The sequence below is a fragment of the Glycine soja genome, chromosome 3, assembly GCF_004193775.1.
Source record: "Glycine soja cultivar W05 chromosome 3, ASM419377v2, whole genome shotgun sequence".
In the NCBI taxonomy this organism is placed as follows: Eukaryota; Viridiplantae; Streptophyta; class Magnoliopsida; order Fabales; family Fabaceae; genus Glycine; species Glycine soja.
The window spans coordinates 38,480,557-38,495,016 of NC_041004.1; the positions used below are offsets into that span (position 1 = coordinate 38,480,557).

Below are 14,460 nucleotides of genomic sequence, written 5' to 3' on the forward strand. Positions count from 1 at the left end.
ACTTTTTAAGTAGTTATTGTTAATTTTACACTGTTTTCACTTTTTTATTCTACATTAAATTTGTAGTTGCTTGACTATTGATAAAAAAAAAAAACTATTGATATCTTGAACCTCTTGGGTGCATAAGTTTGGTTGACTAGGCAGGAAACGAGGGGGTGGATAAATCTGATCGAGGCCACAGATTATAGACTAAAGGAGGCACAATACCATAACAGATCTCTTTGAGCTTTGGGAGATGTCATTGCTTTCCTTAACAAATGATCTTCTTTCTTTCTTTGGATTATACATGATGAGAATGCTTTTATTATGGTGTGGCAATAATAAATAAAATATACTCTTTATTTATGAACAAAAGTGCAGGGAAGAAAGGTCAGTAGAATACAAGCAAGACCCTATAGTTTATACTTACCAGATTTGAATCCCAAGATGTTGAACGTCACAGTAAACTTTAGAGGACTTTATTAGCTATGATATAAAAAATTTAGACCCTTATAATTTAAGATACTTTGAGGATTTCTTTGCCAAATGAATTACTTCCAAAACCTGTAATAACAGGTCAACTATTCTTCACCGTCAGTGTACTATTTTATCTGGACATATAGCTTAACCCAGCCAAAAATAATTGAAGATGAAGGGGAATGAGATAAGAGATAGTGTGTGTGCCTTGTGCTAATTCACATAATCATTCAAGGGACCCGAGGGCACATTCTGTTTGCGCTTTTGAAGAAAGAAAGGACACGTCTTTGCTGTCTTCTATCAACTCTCACTCCTCACCGTTGGGTTCCCTATCAAAAATTATTTTTAGGTTGAAACAATTTTCAGAAACAAACATCTCTTAAATAATTTTTCAATGCTTGATTCATTCTATCTATTAAAGAGTTTTGACATGTGGGAAGTGTACAAGACTAAAAGCACAACCAAATGAGCCAAACACTTGTGCAATAAATTGATATAAATTTGACAGGTTATGTAGTGTAAAAAACTCTAAAGATAAATTTCTTTTTGAAGCATATATAATTCTCAAAACTCCTTTTTCCTATCACAAATGAACTGGACGCTTATCTTTATGTCGAAGGATCTTCTACTATGCCGAAGGGTCTTACTGATGGCTCATTGTCGATATGCACCGGGTCAATCGCCTTGAAGTCATCTAACTTAAAGGTTATGGGGGGCATGTTAGGCACTCGGTGCCGGGAGACCTTATTATTAGACCAGACTTGTTGTATGTGCCTTTTTTGCACAAAGGCAATAACCTTACCTCCAGGGAAACCTTTGGCGATGGTGCTTATGACCAACTTTGGTTTGTCAAGGGGTCTTTCCTTTTTTTCCCTCGAGTGACTCCGGCTCCTCCGCCTTTCTAACCGACCTACATGTTTTTGGTCCTTCCCTCGACTTGACTCTAGTTTGTGTTGATCGTTGGGTCTGTATGACTATGGCTTGTGGATAAACTCCTTTAGATGACCAAGTTTGATGAGTTCTTTTATTTTGTTTTTCAAGGCATTGCATTCTTCCATTGAGGGACCGCGATTGTGGTGATACCAGCAACGTTTTGATTAGTCGGCTTTCTGTGGGGTGTTGGCTCTCTTTGGCATGGTTAAAATGTCTACGACCAAGGCCTGATCCATGATATAAGATCTATTGACGGTAAGAGGAGTGCAGTGAGCATAACATGATTCTCGGGGTGGCCAATTCTTCCTCTCGTCGTTGCGAGCTTTGTTGAAGTTGGGCCTATCATTATCTTTTTAGGTTGTCACGGCATCAGCCCATACTTGGTTTCGATACTCAACCAACTCCTCCATCTAAATGTACTTAGTCGCTCTCTTTCGAAGTTTGTCGAGGTCTGATGCTGGTTTTTTGCATAGGTTGTTCACAAAAGCTCCTAGCCTTAATGTTGTTATCAAATGGTGCATAGCCACTATTGGGTCAAAGTTTCAGATATTCAATGCAACTTTTCTGAAGCGTTCCATGAAGGTTCGCAATGGTTCCCTCTTCTCCTGTCGGATGTTGACGAGGGAAACAAATGTTAAGTGGTGAGGTTGGCTAGTGGCTAATTGTGTGTCAAAACGAGCCGCCAAGGTGTCCAACAAATCCACAAAGTTGGGGAAGTCACATGAAGCAATGAAGGGTCTACCCCTTTGGTGAAGTCTGGAACACCCGACAAAGGATTACATCGTTTGTGGTGTGGAGGCTTACTTAGGTGATGTATACGTCCAAGTGTTCGTCTAGGTCCGTGGTACCATCATATTTTTCAATTATAAAGTTTTTCCGGTTGAAGGGGAAAGTCGCCTCCATGATTCTAGGGGCAAAGGGGTTCTTAAATTGCAACAACTGTCTTCCAAAGGTGTTGAGGGATGGGGGAACAGTGCCCAGACGCACACTTGAATTAGTAGCTTTGGGTAAGCCGATTGTGGTTGACTCGGTTTCTCTCCCTTCGAGTAGGTTAGCCCCAGTGACCTATGAGCTCCCCATAGACGGGCATTCTCGCACCAAAAGGCAACGACTTTTTCAGCATGATGCTTTTGCATTTTCGAGACCTGAGCTTGTAACCTCCACACTATCGAAGACAAGTCGGTCTGGTCCTCCATATGAAACTCTTTGTTCCGTTGATTTGCCGGTTGCTCTATTGTTGTTGTATTCGTTCTAGTTCTAGTTCTTATTATTGCCATAATCTCTTGGGGTTGGGATATATCTTACTCGGTCGACCCCATGGTAGGCACCAAAATGTTCTTGTCACAAATGGACCAGACACTTATCCTTATGTTGAGGGGTCTCATTGATGGCTCCTTACTGATATCTCCGATGCATGCAAATCAGAGAGAGCCAAGGGGGGGGGGGGGGGGGGGGGAGGATACCTGCAAAAGGCATTCCGACACTTAAGTAAGGGGTTTGGCTAAGAGCTGTAGATGATATCTAGTGAATGCTTAAGAATAAATCAGTCTCCTCTTACTTGGAGAGCTCTTCCCTTTATATACTAACCTTACTGGGTCCTAAGTCTATGGGTCTGCATGTTCTGATTACCAATTAGGTAATACTCCTCTTAATCCTACTTTGGTACTTCTAACCAAGTAATTATCCTTAATTGGGTTTATTGATGATAATCATGGCCAATGGTATTTGTCACTTGCATATGTTGAAGGCCGAGACATTGTGCGAAATATGTGGACATAGACTGAGAGGGTACTCGACTTCATAAAATATATCGCATCAGGGATCTTCTCGTCTTGATCGGATACTTATCTGGTATAATCCTTTTTTGAAGAAAAAAAAATCACTAAAAGTTAATTTCATCCAGGAGGGTTTGTTTCTGTTTTATTGGCTCAAATGTATACATATTTTTCACTAACTGTATATATTGAACAGTTTTTTCTACATTAATTACCAGACAAAGCATACATGTATATATACAGTAGGTAACATTTTTCGAAGGCAATTGAGAGCAACAGAATGTCACTTAAGCCTTTCTGAAAGGTAAGAACGTTGCAATTGGTTTTTGGAATTCTGCTTGCTGGCATCTCACAATTTCAACTAAAAATAGTTGACTCATTCAAATGATTAATCACTCCAATCCATGGTCTTTCCTTGGAATCTCAAATGGCAACTGTACCTTAGTAACTGCCGGTTTCACTATCAGATTCTGGCTTGCTACCCCGACGAGAAGCTCTCGTTGTCTGAATAAGCGGATTGTTCTCTTCATCATCAATGATTGCTGGTTTTTGAAAATCATCGCCCTTAAAACCTGGGTGCACGTAAGCATCCTGAAGATAAATTCTCAGGTTTAAGTTTGGCTCCACAGCCCGCTCAAGTGTATCCTTCACCATTGCTTCCTGTCAAATCTCATATATGTCAGCTAATACAGGATCACCATATATATTTGTCTCCCAAAACTCAATCTACTTAGACCGATATACATAAACAATGGTAAGAAAAAAAAAAAAAAAAAAAAAGGTAAAATGCATTGAACTTCTCTACAAACTAAAAACAACTTATTTCAGAGAAGTTAAATAAGAAGAGCTTCTATAATGTGCATAAATTGATTTTAGTTTATAATTTCAATTTATTTTACCTTTTCATTTTCTTATAAGTATTTATGAAGAAGTTTATCCAAACAAATTACTAATTTAGTTACTCTAACAACAGATATATCCTGAACCACGTGTATGCATACTTATAATCACTTAACCAACCTCTAGTGGAAATTTTACAAATGCAGATTCAAAACGACCTTTGCAGTATCTGTGGAACCATAATGTCAAGATGGGTTGCGCAATAAGCACTAGCGTCGACTTATCTGTACCTCTTGTACTTAACAAACCCATCAGAAGAATTTGAGATATAATCAAGCCCGAAATTACTCGACCGTGGATATCTGGCCAAAACGATCCTCCACTCTCATATTGCTGGTTATACACATTGATAATCTTGGGACAAGAAAAAGAAGCCAATATTAAGCATTACAAGAAACACGATGATGCTTCCTCAAATGTTTGTGTAGCAAAAAGAGGTGTAATGCAATGTTACTAGGTGAAGCAATCAAACATCAGTTCAATAGAATTTTTCATCTTATTATTTCTTGGGCTTGTTTAGATATGCAATTATACATAAAAAGAAGTGTTAATAATATATTTTCTAACACTCTTTTGATGTTACTTTCTATTATTGACTTATATTTGCTACAAATCACAAAAAACTTGTGGATCTCATTTCTTATTTAATGAAATCTACTCCAAGAGACAAAGTATTGCAGCACACTCTATGAATAGCTCACCTGGTGCCTAAAGATCATGTAGGCAAAAGCAAAGAATACTACAATGAAGGGGAGAAGAAAAGGTGTGACTGGAGCATACACATGCCCCAACATGAAATATAACTGGATGCGAGGTTCAGATGTGGCAAATTCCAAGCTACCAGGATCCATAGCATTCTGTCTGTCTTGTTCTGTCTTCACCAAGAATGTGTTTTTCACGTGGAACGTAATTAACGGAGCTAACCTGAGGATCTCTGCAGCTATTCCAGCCCAACCGTCGATCATTATGTATGTGATGAAGAATGTGGCTTTCATGGGGATTGTACTGCCAACAGTTTTTGTGAACCTGCAAATTCATACTCCATGTCAGTTGCTGCCAGTTTGGGTGCCCAAATAAAAGCTATCAAAACTCAACAAGCTCAGAGCCTACTCTGTAGAGGGCTGATTAATAAACTGCCCAAGTTGCTGAAATGCTGTTCCTGTTATAACACTCCCAAGGAACACATTGACGAGAACAAACAAGTAATATTTGGAAGCTGACCTCCGGTCCAAACCTGAAAGCGAAGTAATACCTTCCATTTTGGACATCGTCATAAGAATTTTTGGAAGCATTATAAGAAATATCTTTAATGCTAGCCCTGGCAGAAAGCCTTGAATAACAGACTTGATAGATGGCCTGCAACGAGTAACTCAGTGCATGAAACCAAATCCATTTCAGAAAGGAATGACGCTTTTGAAGACACAAAACATTGCATAGTAAAGAGGAAAAAACTCGGATGCAATTTTCTAAGTGCTTTTAGTGTTGTTCTTCAGTAAGAATTGGAATTTTATACTTTGATCGGCAAACGTCAGTAAGGATTACTGAGGTGAAACTTCAATTTTGATTGAAAAACAACACCAAAAATACTTACTGAATCTAAAATTTGACCAAGTTGGAAAAAAACTTAAAATGCAGTTCATGAGTTGTTTTTGGTGGTGTTCTTCAATTAGAATTAGAGTTTTACCTCGGAGTAATCCATGGAATAAAGGTTTCATAGCTCTCAACAAGGATTACTGAGGTGAAACTTTGATTCTGGGTAGAAGACAACACCAAAAGTACTTATGAATTTGCCTCTAAGTTTTTTCCTAGTAAAGATTGAAAAATGAAATCAGTAAATATGTTTAGGGTTTTGCTAACCAGTGGCACTGGTTAAGAAATTAAAGGATAAAGGTTTTAATACAAATCATATGAAAACGCATTTAAAAATTATAAGGTACACATCTTTTATGCATTTCAATAAAATACTTTTTCTTTTTACTTCAGTATATATAACTTAATAAAAAATTCAAATTATATACACTGTCAGTGCATAATCCTTTATCTGTCTGCCTGTCTATATATATACCCCTTATTAATTAGAAGGGTTATATAAATAATCCGAAATACAATATTGTTATATTTCTACTACTGAGCTGAAAAGCACTACAATTAAACAGCCTGCCGTATGAAATTGCTGCATTTCTCTCTCTGCATTCAATTTTACTGATAGCTCAGCCACATTTCTACATCTTAGTAAAAAAGATTGATTTCATGACTTTTGGGGAAAGGATAAACGTTTGATAAAAAAAAAAGAAGGGGCGGGGGGAGATCATTGATGAAAATTGGTATACTAATTAGCTGGTATGCTTTACCAAAAAACAAATTAGCTGGTATGAGATTGAGACCTCTTACTTTTCAATTATTGGCTTCAAGAAAGGAAGGACCTTCTCAATTGCCTCAATGTTGGCCAGAGATTGGACCAGTGCTATTGGTATCATAAAGAAAAAAGTTAGGAAAAATAAAGCAACTGCCATGAGCAATCTTCGCATGTTGAGGTCAAAATATGGAATGGCAAGATTTTCCCAAAAGACATCCCGAGGCTCAGGAGCCCATTCTGTGAGCCAAATAGTAGGATTACTAGTTTGTTGAGTTTGAGCACACACAGCTGCTGCCCATCGTGTTTTGAATGAAACAAAAGCTGCAGGAATAACAGCATTCGGATTGTTTATGATACTTTCTCTTTCTTCGGCTTCCTGTTTGAAATGAACACTAAGAAATTAATCCCCGTATGAACATGTTTTAAGCAGACAGACACAAATAAAAGCAATGGAATATTAAGCCAGTGGTAACAGTTGTCTCTAATCTGTTTTCGCAGACTATTGATATCATGACTAACTATCCTTTTTTATTCTTCTTTTCTTTTTTTTCCTCTAGCAGCCTTACATACCTTGCCCTATTGGCATAAGATGAATCTCTGCAATCAATATTGATATCATGGAAACTAGTTCAAGTAGCCATCATTACTCATTCCTGAGATTATAATAAACCAATAAACTAATCATATGTTCAGTTTACGAGTAACTGCAACAAAAAAAATGAAACCATACATGCCATTAACAACTTGTACATGTAGCACTAGGAGTTGGCCAACCTAATTAGCGACATAAACCTAAAGATAATAATCAATAACAAGAACAACCTAATTAGCATGTGAAACAAGAGCAGAGAATCAAGAGAAAAGTCCAAAATGTTCTGAAGTCCCCTGACTGAACTATTAAAAGCATAGCCCATTATCTCCACAGAATATAACAATAATAGCCAATTGGCATAATTTGATTACTTCAAAATATTATAAAATTAAGTGATAAGGGTTGGCAAAATGACTGGATGACAAAATCTGTAAAGAAATAGTTACAATTACAAAAAAGGATAAGAAGGGTGACATTGACATATCCATTGTATAATTTGATCAGTACTTACTTGTTTGCTCAAATTATCAATTATTGCAGTATAATGATCAATAGCATCAACTTTATTCCCCAAGAAACCCAGGAAACCTGTCTATAGATAAGAAATCAAATCGTGAAACATAAAAGGTTATTAGTTGATATCACCAATTATGGCTATTCCTGTGACAAAAGAAAATGCTAAAAGGAAGTCTCTTCTGAAATTAGAAAAAGTAATTTGATAGTATATCATGAAAAGAAAGCTACCCGAGTAGTTGGCCTCTTGGAAGGATTTCTTTCGTATTTGTTTTGGTAGTAAACATGCCAGTTTATTAATTTCTTCTTCTCTGCAGCTATGCATGCAAGCTTGTTCGCATTATATACAACCTACCAATAATTCATAACAAATTATTCTTGTTACACTAGAGAAAATCACAAAAGTAACACAAATTCACAATTCATAATAGAAGGTCCTCAATCAGTTGAAGTCAACCTCAGTAAATCACAAATCCTAATTCCTAAATCCTAAGAAGAAGGTCAATGTGTTAAAATGTTGGGTTTCATCCAAATTCTTATCCGAATGATTATTGAAGGTTTCCCACTTTTAAGTTGTAACTTGTAACGGAGTTATAAGGCTGGCTTGGTAGTTGAAGGGAGAAAGGGAGGAGGGAGAGATCGTGGATTCAAATCCCTTCAACTAACAAAACTAACAGGCTAACAACAAATATTTACCGATCCAAAAAAAAGTTGTAACTTATAACCATATATCAAGATAAGTGAAATATATGTTTTTTTAATAGAAAACTGGTGGTAGGATAGTTCTTATCCTGGTACGGAAAGTGTGGGATTTGTTATTGTTCCTTATGTATCAAAGTATTGTAGCTGAATGATGATAAGAATTGGTAGGAGGATGAGAATGAGAATTAGGGACAACATATTCTGAGTAATGTTGGAGGAGGGTTAGCAACCTCGTCCATAAAAGTTGCATGGACATAAGGTTTCTAGCTTTGTCTATAAAATTGTAATATCAGTGTGGATGAGGATTTGTAAATTTATCCAGGAAAAAGTTGTAATAGTAATGGGAGAGTATTTCTCTTATTCAAGGATATGGACATGTTAGAAAAAACCAGGTTAAATTTTGAGTATTTATGATGTGCTATTGCATAAACTTATCTTCCTGACCCAGGTAGCCCTTCATTAGGGTTTGTTTGTGAAAGCACAAGAAGGGGGAGTGGTACGTAATTCCCGACACGAACAACTAAAAACAGTATACAATTTATACATGGTCGAAAGATTATTTGTAATTGCAATTAAGTAACATGCCTGATGCATCAGATAGTGATCCGGATGGTTGACGCAAAAAAAATGTTCGATGTGCTCACTTACTGATTCATCGGGATCTGGGGGAACATTCCTTACCAGGACCTGTGAAAAAATCCAAGTGGTTATTACGAAACAATATTCAGCTTGCCACAGGACAGGTGGAAATTGGCTGCAACTAGTAGCTCAATTCTTCCAATATCTGGAAGAAAAAATGCAAATATACAAAAGATAAATGAAAGCCGCAACCTAAAACTCTCTTGGACAACATAGAAGACAACTAGACAAGCATCTGAAAAGGATAGTTTTGCTAGCAAGTCTCCTATAAATACTAAAATACAGATACTTACTTTCTGATTATCAATTTCTTGTCAAACAAATACAAGCTGAAAGGCTATGTATCGAATTTAATTGTAGAATGCATGGCAGACTAGAAATCCCAACCAGTTACTCATCCCCATGCATGCACATGGGCTGCTGGTATATGCAGCCACGGGAACACATCCTGTCATAGTCATAGATATTCCGAATTTTTTTCAATATTTTACATGGATGCAACAGAACCGAAATTTTAACTAAATTGCCTCCTTTGAATTACAAGATAAAACATATTCAGTCAAATGTTTGATTCACCGATCCAGGGGTATTTGAGGGAAATCAGAACAGGTCAAAGAAATACCATGGTAATTGGTAAGTCGGCCACAAAATAACATATAGAATCACAACATGTTCAAATAAGGTAAACTCCCATAAACATGAGTAATAACTCTCTTCATATCGGCAGCAAAATGTATTTGTAGGAGCTAGAGCACCAAAAATGTAGAAATTTTGGTACTGAATCTCTAAGTGTTTTTTTTTCCTTTATCATGAAGAGCAGTGATGCAGCAAAGGGATCTCAGTCAAAATGAGACCAACTTACAGTGAATTGGTCTGGACGACGACGTTCAGCTGCCAAAAATCGCAATCTCATTTCTGCTATAACCTTGTATTCCTTATAAAGACTATAGCATGTCCAAGATGAGAATACATATGACATTACAATATGCACCCAAAACCTGGAAGAAAGTGACAACAAATTTCGCAACATAACATGATTAATGACACTAAATAAGAGTCTGAAACCCTATTATAATAAAAGAAAATGAGCAAGTTGATTCAATTAATATTGAAACTCTTGGTGGTACTCTGGTTTTCTTAATTAAAAGGCAAAGATCAAAGTTGCAATCACATTTCCAACACAACCAATAACTCCTTTAATTTGTTAAGAATCCAGTGTGTTGGAGCAAGAGAGAGAGAGAGAGACTCAGAGCTAGGACAAGATTGTCATAAAGATCATCTCACCTATCTGATCCAAATGGGATGTTTGATATTGAAATCTTGTCAATACTGCTAAATGTCAAATCCTTAGGTCCCCGTGCTTGCAATGTTTTCCCGAACCAGTTAACAGGAACCAAAACCATAAAAGCAAGTAAGGTAATTGGAGCAAATATTTTGACCCTGTACATGAGTATTCCCATCGGAGATAAGAATATATCAAAAAGAAAAGGATCAAACAATTAAATTCAAAACAGTAGATAAGCTATTGCTGTCTCTTTTAAATTATGTCCATGTGCACATGTAAAGTTTAAATGAGAAACTTGGCGTACAACTCACCCAAGAAGATAAATCCGAATGTACACAGCTGAGTCAAGTCCTGCATGATCAATAAGCTCAGGTTCTGGCATATGCAATGCTGCAGGCATCCAATTCAGAAACCTGATGTAGGTCCCAAAGTCCAAATTAACAAATTTCTTTACCCTATTGGATCCTGTTGGACTGCCTCTTATCCCCTTCAGATACCATTTTGGGAAGTAGACCCTATCGTTAAAGGGCTGAAGTCGCAATATTCCAAATGCAAACAGGAACGCCAATGCAGACAACAGATTGATGGATGCCGAAACACAAATATCCCCAATAGTCGCCATTATCTTCTTCCTTAGAAGCGCTTAATCTGTATCATACACAAACATCCCAAATTGGCTTTCCATTTTCCAACTAGCAAGCCATACTACATTTTATCTATTTATCCATATTGAGTTGAATTATAAATCAATAACTTCCTAATTTGTTATACATGTGCTTGCATATTTATCACAATCTTGACTGCATAAATGGTTAGTAACTGCATTTTATCCTGCATTTTAGAAAAGCCAAATTCAAATAAAAAATTGTTTAGTTTCCAATTTCCACACCACAATTGTTTAGCATCAATGTCGTAGTTATGTAATCATTATTCAAGCATTCAATTGTTCTATGCTCTATTCAGCTAAAAGAACCATTATCAACTGCGTTTTATTTTTCTTAGAAGCCAAATTCAAATTATAAATCAATAATAACATCATAATTTATTATACACGTGCATGCATTTTATCACAATCTAGACCATCATTAACTGCACTTAATCCTGCACTTTAGAGGAGCTAAATTCAAAATGAAAAAAATATTCTCTAACCAGTTTCCATTTTCTACACCCCATATCAATGTCGAATCGCATTATGCATATGTTTTCTGGCATTCAACTATTCTCTGATGAACCAGAGCAAAATTCAGATAAGGAAAAAAAACAGAGAAATAAAGAGAACCTATCAATTTCATCAACTTCTATTATTGTCTTAGCTAGCATGCACACGCATTGCACGCAAGAGCAACGATTAGTGGCAAAGGAATTTCAAAATAAGCAAATGTCTGGACCTAAAACACGAGATTGAGAATTGGAAACGGGGAAATGTACATTTGTAGGACAAATTCACGGTAAAAGCCTCTGTCCGGCGACGAATGCCAAATGTAGAGGCATGTTTGGTTGAGAGGAAAATAAAATCCGGCACGACTCGGTGGTTTCTCTGATTTGTACAACGAGAGAGAGCAGAATTTGTTTTGCTCTACGGCGTTTTGGTGGTGTCCAAACAGCGGAGAGAGAAACGGGAACTGAATTTTGGTTTGCAGAGAATGAATTACCGTTCTTTCAGCGCAGAAAAAGAGAGGGATTGAGTTGGCGCCAAAAGGTTCGGAGGCATGTCAAATAGTTACCACCCTTTTTTTTTTACCGTTTTTTCTCCACTTGGACTTACCGCTTAGTGCTTACTAATGCCACACTACTTACCTTCGATATAGGGCAACTGGGAAAAGACCGAAATAAATAAGTTTTTTTTATCAGCACGAAATTAATAAATATAAGAAAAACATGTTTGGTGGGCGTTATTTTTAGTAGTGTTTGATAATTATTTTCATCTTTAAGAATTAGTATATTAGTTTATTCTATTGATTACATAGGATGAATATTTGTTTTTATGTAATTAAATTTTATAATAAATAAATATTTAAATATATAAATTATATGATAAATAATTTATTTTGTGATTTTTCTAGACTTGACCCAACTAGATCTAGGTGGGCATAATAGGTTCAAGTAGCTCTAAAGCAAAACCAAGCAAATTGAGGACAAAGAATCATCCTGTAAGATTTTGGAGGAACATTAACTTCCTTTATCCTCCCATCAGAGGATAAGTATCCTTGTGAATAAGAGATAACTTTCATTTCTTGCTACCGACAAACATCAAAACAATCAAAACAGCAAAACTTATTATATATAAAAAGCAAACTTCATTGACATGGCTTGTAGTTTCTTAGACTTATTATATATATATATATATATATATATATATATATATATATATATATATATATATATATATATATATATATATAATACAAGAATAAAAAGTGCATTAGTCATATACGGAAGAGGTAGAAAGCAAGAAACGAAGCTTAGGGAAAATTTTTATATTTTGTAATTAATGTCGATTAAATTAATTTTACATAATATTTCTTATTTGTATTAATATATTAAACAACCATTGAGAGAGGTAACTAATTTTAAATAAAATTTTCTTCTTACTAAATAAATTATAATTTAAAAGGATATTGAAAATAATAAAAAGTTACCAAATCATTTTTTCTTTTTTTTATACTCTTATTTTGAAATTTAAATTTAAATTAACTTTTAAGAAAAATAAACAAAGGCCAAACATAGTCGCATTTTAGAATGTACTTGGCGTGTATGTTATTATGTAACAATATACTAGTACATATATTCGCAAATTATTTAGTGTATGCTTTTTGATGATAAAAAATTACTAATATAATTTGTGAATTCATAGATGATTTTTTTCACTTTAATTGTCTTAACGTATTAATTGCCTTAGATATGAAAAAAAGAAAAGATTCATAAATATTATATTCTGGTATTTAAAGAAAAATTAATAATTAAAAGTTGAAGTGTTATAATTAAAAATTAAAAGAAGAACAATAATCTTGTTTTATATATTAATGTTAATTTAATTTCCTTAATCGTCTTGATTTCAATCTATAGAAAAAAATTCCTTAATAAATTGTTTTGTCTTGATTATGTAAAGATGTAAATATAAATAAATAGAAAATATTATTCTAATCTAATTAAGAAAAAATGGTAAGATGATGTATTGTATTAGGATTTTAAAAGACTGTTTTGGCATAAAAAAATCTTGTGGATTTTTAAAAAAATTGTAAGAAAATAAGGGTTTTTAAGATTTTTTTAAAAAGATTTTAATGGATTTACAAAATATGAATTTATAAGATTTGAAAGCACATTAAGTATTTAAGTATTTAAACGAAACTCGTGAGTTTTTTAAAAACATTTAAAATTACTAATAACATGTTCATGAATTTCATCCACCTAACAATTTAAATAAAATTCTTCTTATATAAAAAAACCTTAAATATATTACATGACGAATCAATTTTTCTAAGCATATTTACAAGCACAATAAATTCATTCCCTTTCATCCACAATTATGTTAATTGTATAAAAATTATATGTCACAATACCTGTTAATAACATTAATATTTGTAGTCATTTTCACACTGACAATTTCATCAAACAAAATAGATGTCCAACAATTACTTTAAATCTCATTTATATATTTATCCACCTATACACAAGTCAACTTCTTAAGTTTATTAAAATTATATATTTTTCATGTTCATTTATACATATAAGTGCGTAATCAAGATGTCACAAATTCAAATAATTGAAAAGATCTATCATATCTGATGCTTCAAGGAATATTAATAAATGATCGAAAGAGAAAAAATTATGAATATCTTCCTCTTTTAACAAAAAGACAATAAGAAATTATGTGTGATGGAAAAAGAAAAAATATGTCAATTGACAGAAAAAAAAATTATCGTGAAATTTCATAAGTTTATGTGAGATTGTTTAATGTGTATTCTCTACTATTTTTTTTTATAAAATATATGATAAGAAGAAATCCATCAAATTTTATATATTTTTTGAATACTTTAAATTTTTTAAGTTATAAAAAATCTTAATTGAATATTTTAATTTTTTAAAAAAATCATTTAAAATCCTAATTGAATAGATCTTCTAAAACATGAAATATATTTTAAAAAAAATATCACACGTTTTCAGAAATATATATATCATGCATATTTTTTTAAGATTTATTTTGTATTGTGCTTGTCAATGTTTGTTTTTTGAGAAAGAAATAAGTTTCTTTCCACCAAAAGATAGAGTTAAACTATTATTTTTTGTTAAAACTAACCTAGACTTAATT

The 14,460-nt window shown here is 34.1% G+C and overlaps 1 protein-coding gene across 1 annotated transcript; it reads right to left on the bottom strand.

Annotated features, from left to right (window-relative positions):
• Positions 1-3,272: 3,272 nt before the first annotated feature.
• On the bottom strand, positions 3,273-10,773 carry LOC114406839 (CSC1-like protein At4g02900). The gene is made up of 11 exons (XM_028369666.1): positions 10,463-10,773; positions 10,151-10,306; positions 9,729-9,864; positions 8,813-8,914; positions 7,757-7,876; positions 7,524-7,604; positions 6,456-6,796; positions 5,175-5,420; positions 4,766-5,090; positions 4,185-4,418; positions 3,273-3,824 (listed from the first exon to the last, which is right to left on the bottom strand). Exons 1-11 carry the CDS (start codon positions 10,771-10,773, stop codon positions 3,606-3,608), a joined length of 2,271 nt encoding a protein of 756 aa, XP_028225467.1. The 3' UTR covers positions 3,273-3,605.
• Positions 10,774-14,460: the final 3,687 nt, after the last annotated feature.